This window comes from Parathielavia appendiculata (genome assembly GCF_033297405.1).
Source record: "Parathielavia appendiculata strain CBS 731.68 unplaced genomic scaffold N657scaffold_4, whole genome shotgun sequence".
NCBI lineage: Eukaryota > Fungi > Ascomycota > Sordariomycetes > Sordariales > Chaetomiaceae > Parathielavia > Parathielavia appendiculata.
Window position 1 is genome coordinate 956100 of NW_026944223.1, and position 6299 is coordinate 962398.

The 6299-nt window shown below is 58.0% G+C and overlaps 4 protein-coding genes across 4 annotated transcripts; 2 read left to right on the forward strand and 2 right to left on the reverse strand.

The window, feature by feature from the left end:
* The first annotated feature begins 178 nt into the window (after positions 1 to 178).
* N657DRAFT_689393 (uncharacterized protein) lies at positions 179 to 1872 on the forward strand. The gene is made up of 2 exons (XM_062796993.1): positions 179 to 374; positions 433 to 1872. Exons 1-2 carry the CDS (start codon positions 283 to 285, stop codon positions 1634 to 1636), a joined length of 1296 nt encoding a protein of 431 aa, XP_062648793.1. The 5' UTR covers positions 179 to 282; the 3' UTR covers positions 1637 to 1872.
* A 75-nt stretch (positions 1873 to 1947) lies between these two features.
* On the reverse strand, positions 1948 to 3465 carry N657DRAFT_570290 (uncharacterized protein; the record flags this gene model as incomplete). Its single annotated transcript, XM_062788722.1, has 2 exons — positions 1948 to 2472; positions 2515 to 3465. The coding sequence occupies 2 exons, from the start codon at positions 3463 to 3465 to the stop codon at positions 1948 to 1950; spliced, it is 1476 nt and encodes a 491-aa protein (XP_062648794.1).
* A 1008-nt stretch (positions 3466 to 4473) lies between these two features.
* On the forward strand, positions 4474 to 5658 carry N657DRAFT_643811 (uncharacterized protein). Its single transcript, XM_062792625.1, has 2 exons — positions 4474 to 4905; positions 4961 to 5658. The coding sequence occupies exons 1-2, from the start codon at positions 4903 to 4905 to the stop codon at positions 5429 to 5431; spliced, it is 474 nt and encodes a 157-aa protein (XP_062648795.1). The 5' UTR covers positions 4474 to 4902; the 3' UTR covers positions 5432 to 5658.
* N657DRAFT_679815 (DUF1690-domain-containing protein) lies at positions 5609 to 6299 on the reverse strand (the record flags this gene model as incomplete). Its single annotated transcript, XM_062796217.1, has 2 exons — positions 5609 to 6149; positions 6247 to 6299. The coding sequence occupies 2 exons, from the start codon at positions 6297 to 6299 to the stop codon at positions 5609 to 5611; spliced, it is 594 nt and encodes a 197-aa protein (XP_062648796.1).

A 6299-nucleotide genomic window follows, 5' to 3' on the forward strand; every position in this document is an offset into this window, starting at 1 on the left:
CGTTATCCGGGTTACATTCGGTTTGGCAGGGCCGCATGGGCCTGGCCTAATCACCGACAATGCGATTATGCGGGACCTACTTCGGTGGCCCATGCTCCTGCAGTTGTGAGCTCTTGCTGTTGCTGGGGCAGATTTGGCACGTCAAACTGAACATCGCGTCGCATTTCACTCCGTACGACTGTGGAAACTGCATGCTGCTTCACATTCGTACATTCCCAAAGCCACCTCACTTTCCATTGGTTGCACCATTTTTTTCCTTGTCTACCTGGTAGCCGCCCGACTATGGCTCCATTAATTCTACACAATGTGCCCGACGAAGAACTCTATGTGGGCGACGACGGCATTCAGAGACCCTACGCCATGGTCTTTCCACAGTAAGGATTGTTGACTGTTCCACCCGCTGCCCGTGTTCCTGACAAGATACACCTCCAGGCAAGACGGGTCCCTCCGATCCAGGAAGATGACCCACGAAACCGGCTCATTCGGCAAGTCGACGCGCCGAACGAGATCCAAGACGGCAACACCAGCAAGAAGAGAGGACCCAACGATAGCAGCGGCAGACAAAGTCTTCAGCAGCTGGATAGCTAGTCAAAACCAGAGTGCGGCACAGCCAAGCGCTCTGACGACAACACAACGGAGACCGACCCTCATCTCTTCCACGTCTTCGCAGAACCTTACCCAGCCGCAAGACGATGGGCCCCTCCCCGCTCCAACAAACCGGTTTGTCAAGCAACTCGAGCCTACCGAGGTAATACTGCGCGGATACCGCTCTGCACAGCAACAATATGCGGCTCTCAACCACTACGAGCAGCTCGCCGGCAGAATATGCGAAGACTACCCGCGCGAGCCTCCGGTAGAGAGCCGGCGTTACAAGTCCGAACTGCGCGACCCTGCCTTCACCCGTCGGCGCGTCCTAACCCCAGAGGAGCGCGCCAAGGTCAACAAGGCAGACAGCGGCGAGCACTGGGTGAAGGTGACGTTCGAGTCCGCCGAAGCGGCCGACGCCGCCATCTTTGCCTCGCCGCAGAAGATACTCGGCCACCTCGTCTACGCCGAGCCATACCACGGTATCCCCCCTTCGCGGGACGAAGCGATCCCTGATCCATCCACTGGGCTCCAAGGCACACCGTCCCACAGGAAGCACTCTCGGACACAGTCCGGTGCAGGTATGCAACAGCCCGGCGGCTTCGACTGGTCGCCTCCGCACTCGCTGACGTCGTCCTCGGCCACCGCGGATACGAGGACCGTGGACTCAAGCGTGAACACCAACACAGGCTCTTCAAGCACAATAATAGGAGGAGCGCCCGGCGAAGGAAACGGGGCGGGTGTCGCGCCCACCGCACAAGAGAAACCTGACGACGAGTTCTGCAGGATCATCCCCACCGTGCGGAAGGCTAAGCTCCTACCCATGGAACAGGCCCTGCTTCCTGCGCCGTCGTTCACGCAGCGCATCGCCAACCACATCCCGTTTCTCCGATGGTTTAATGGTGCCATGATCGGGAGCGAGGTGCCACGCACCGAGCTGGGCGAGTTTGACTGGAACAAGGCAAGCCTATACTGGAAGCTCATGTGGTGGCTGGACTTTTTGCTGGGCTTGTTCGGGGGAGAGATTCGGGATGCAGACAAAGATGACTGAGATATGGAATAGACTATTTCTTGTCTTGCACGTAGTAACGATGGCTTCCTCTTTTCGGGTGTCTCTTCAAGAAGCACGGCACAACTTGATGAAAACAGGATGGTCGCAGGCGTTTCACAGCATTCCAAGGTGTACATACCGGTGGATGTTACAGTGGTTTATTATGTGCGGTAGCACCGTAGTGCTACAACTACACGATTGGATTACAACCAAGACCTGTCTCTAATTCTTTCCATGGTATTCAGGGTATATGACCATCCAAGCCCAAACTCTCTGCGTCTGTCTCTTCTGCCCTCACAAAACCGCCATTGTCATGTATCTCCATCTGCGACGCTCCACGTCTCGTCTCGTTGCTGCTGGCCTCCTAGGCTTACGCCAACTTTGCTTTCACTCTCGTCGTCTGACGGCGTCCCACGTCGTAGCCCCTCGTCACGCCAGGGGTGCGCCTCTGCGTCGTCCTCATGGTCATCCTCGACCGCACGCCCTTCGTCACGACCTGGCATGCCACCTTGATCGTGCCTCCCGCCTCTTCCAGAGCCGGACAACGATGATTCGGCAGTAGTGCCATTCTCCAACGGACCAAGCAGATCCTCCGGGTTCAGCCTCAGCGGCTGCGGCTGCGGCGAGAAGGGCCGCACATTCCTCGATCGGTTAAACTCCGAAAAGATACTGTCCGTATCTCGATCCCTCCCCCTCGACGACACCGCCCCAGCTAAACTCTGATATCGATCCGTGTCAACTAGCAGGCTGTCGGAGCGGGTATCCTTTCCACCTCGTATCGTGTCCGCCCCGGAAGTGTCTGCCAAAATGCTTTTAGGCGGCAAGATGCTGAACAACTTCCCGTCACCGGAGCCCACTCCGGCAGCACCCCCTTCGACGCCCGTCCCGCCGCCTGCCTTGCCCAAGCCTCCCGGATCCATCTCGGCCGCGAACAAATCCGTCCCCTTCTCAAGGACCTCCTCCAACCCACCGCCCGTCCACCCTTTCCTGGCCAAGCTCTCAAAGATATCCACCTCTGCCCTTACCAGACTACAGCTAGCCTCAACAATCCTAGCACTCGTCTCCTGACTCTCCCTGAGCAGCGTCCGCGCGTGCTCGCCATGCAGCACCGTCAGCCCATCCAACATAGCCGTCAACTCGACGAGATGGTTCCTAAACGCGCCAACGTCCCGCCGCCGCGCCTGCCGATGCATCTTTAGGCCCTCCTTCTCCATCCGCCGTATCTCCTTCGCCTGCGCCGCGGCCGCGCGCGCGTACCGCTCCTCCTCGTCCTCGACCGCGCCCCGCCACTTGTCCAGCTCGTGCAGCAGCGGCACCTCGAACGCGCGGTAGACCGTTTCGGAGAGGATATGCTGATGGTTGGCGACCAGGTGCTGCAGGCCCGCGACGGTGAGGAGGGTGTCGGCCGTGCAGGAGGAGGTGGAGGAAGGGGAGGAGGAAGTCGGCAGCCCGCCTGCGTGGGCTGTGAAACTGTTGCTCATGCTCATTGGGGCGGAAGAGGAGGGTGGGGGTGCGAGGAGGGCGTCGGCGCGGGCTTCCTTGAGGCGAGCGCATGATTCGAGCGCGGAGCCGAAGGAGGAGGCGGCGGTGGAGAGGGAGGCGAGGGCGAGGCGGTAGGCTTTTGCGCTGGCGAGGAGGTCGGCGTATGCGGCCTGGGAGTGCTCCAGGTCGGCTTTTGTGAGCACCGCATGGGCGGGCCGGGGTGGTGGAGGTGGAGGGAGGCTGTACTGTGAGAGGGGGTTCGCGGTCGACGCGTACGAGTAGGTTGGACTCGATGGGATGGGCGGTAGTTGTTGCGCGGTTGGTGACGGGGGTGAGTGTGCTGCCATGGCGAATGCGCTGCGATGTTTGGGGGTGGGAGGACGAGTCGCAACACGCGGCCGGGCGATGGTGAATCCAAGCGGTGTTTGTTTACTTTGGGTCGGTCGGTTGGAGTATTAAACGGAGCTCCACTGGATCTCTAGAAGATGGGAAAAGCTCCGACAGATCAAGCATCAACATCATCGGTGCTCAAAACAGGCAAAATAACAGTTCCATCGCTCCAAGACCTTTGGCGATGATTCCAGAATTGTGCATATGCAAGATTCACATGGCCACTGTGACAAGTCTTGATTTGTCGGCCGACAGATCAGACACGGCGCCATGTGATGAAACATGGGCAGTCAACAAGCGGGTCCTGAGACAAGAGGGGTTTAGTAATGCTGCTATTTGCACATTTGCATCACTTTTATCTCCGTCAGAGCAAAGTTATAGGGACACTGCTGTAGAACGTGTCCTCCTGTCTTCCGCTACTTCCATGTCTGCTATGCCCCTCCTTCTTTCCTGCTACCCTTTTCACTTACCTGTTTCTGTTGGTACCCGGGAGGTGCGAGAACACCTGTAACAATCGCTTCTCATCCTGTCAGTCACGACGGACGACTTTCAGAGGACGGTAGACCGTAGCAAACAGTATTGCATGATTGCATAGTCCTTAAGTGTGCAGGATCCCTCTAAAGCCTTCTCAGAAATGGGAGCACTTGCATTGTTTATTATTCCTACTGTATATACACAGTAGTGCACTCCGGGAATAAAGCGAGCTCAGCACGTGACCACCCTCATCCATGCCCCATTCCCAACGATCTCCATCTCCACCACTCACTTACAAACTTTACATCCACCACATCAAGCCAGCCTTCCCTCTTACACCCCCGACTCCCGCAAAAAACAAGACCAGCAGCGCCTCTAACTAGGAGAAAATGAGGCACCTCCCAACTCCTGGCCCCGCCTTCACCCTCAGAAAACAGAAAGTACTCGCCCAGCTTTCGGTGCCCGACGTCGAGTACACGGACGCGTCGCCTAAGGGCTCTGTCGACGCGGGAATTCGGCAGCTGATTGACCAGATCAATGCGCATGCGGGACTGGTCACGACGAGCAGCTGCGCCGGGCGGGTGAGTGTGTACCTTGAGGGCGCGAAGGCTACTACGGCTGCCGGAGGAGGTGAAGAAAAGGGGACTGCGTCTGCGGTAGGCACGGGCACGGTGACGGGCGGCCATGGCCAGAACGGACCGCGCGGAGCAGCGAGTTCTGCTGGTGGGAAAGGCGGAGGAGAGTGGTTGTTTGTGTCGCATGATCCGGTCGAGGAGGGACGTGGTGATGATGGGAGCGAGGAGGGGTATGAGAAATTCCTGTTGGGCCTTGGGGCGGCAGATGAAGCAGCTGAGCCAAACGCGGGAGAGCTTCTTGAGCTGACGGCGTCGTCAAGGCTGATCCATTTCAAGTTCGAGCCGATGGTATGTTTTTCTTTGACGTCTCCATGGTTACGAAGGTATATCTGACGTCTTCAAGATCCTGCATGTCCTAACAGCCTCGCCCGATCATGCTCAGTTGGTTATTCAGGCGGGTATGGAGGCTGGTTTTCGCGAGACCGGGGCTGTCAGCTTGCTCAAACGCCAGCCGGACAAGGAAGCGATGCCCATGGTCGCCGTGCGATCAATGGGCCTGTCTTTTGAGTCGTTGATTGGGGCCGAAGCACGCGGTGTTCGCCAACTGATTGTGACGCCGGATTACCTGAAGACACTTGTGCATATAGCCAATGAGCGATTTGTCGAAAACAACAAGAGGATAGCTAGGTTTAGCGCTGCTCTTGAGGCGGTTTCTTCCTCTCCTAAGGGCAAGGCTGGTTGGGAAGATGCCCAGGCAAGAAGGGAGCGCAAACGACAGGAGGGTCTGAGACGGCGAAAGGAGCTCAGGAAAGACAGCAAGTCTGCGGATGAGACCGGCGAAGACTTGACACTGCAACAATCAGACGTGCTCTAATGCTCGGACTCGCCCAGATTGCAACGTCTTTCTACTCCCTTGTCTATAGCCCTGGGAATCCTTTCGCTCCTGGCTTCCGAGGCCAACGGCCCCTTTGTTACATGATATTTTGGTATACAACACTGTCCCGGCAATGTCAAGCCGCATCCACCGCCTGCCAACCAAAACCCCTCAAATCTAGCTGACGACCTTGTCCACCCACCCCTTCTCTAGCCTCCTGACTTCGTCCTTGAACGCCTCGACCTCGCGCCAGCAGTCGAGCGGCCGCCTGTCATTCTCGTGCAGGCACCGCACCACCTCGTTCCGCGCTTTCTCCACGCCGTCAGGCAGCTGCCGCACCTGCCTCCTCTCCTCGAGCTTCGTGCGAAGATCGTCGATCGCCTTGGAAACCTCGTGCCGGCTCGGCCCGGAAAGCTGCTGCTGTTGCTGCCGCAGCGGCTCGGACTCTCCCTGTTGGTCGGCGGTGGTGGCGGGTTCGGCCGACAGTTTTTGCTGGGCCTCCCGCAGGGCTTCGGCCTCCTGGGCTCGGAGGCGCTTCAGCTCGACGCCGACGCGCTCTTGGATCTGGAGCTCGAGGGACTGTAGGCGGGAGACGTCGGTCTGGGAAGGAAAGTTCTCGGTTAGATGACCGACGCGTGGAGGGGTGTTGGTCGGTCTAACCTCATTGCTGGTCTCGAGGGATTCAACTAGGTTTTGTGATACCCCGGGTTGAGAGGGCCTGGAGGAGAAAAGAGTGTGCGCGTTAGCATCCAAGGGTGATGCAGTCGACCGGCCTGGATCATGAGAGAAGAGTTTTGAGGGAGGGTTGATCATACCCCTTCCACACATGTGGAGTAGAACTTGAAAGCTTGGACGAAGTCGAACCCAT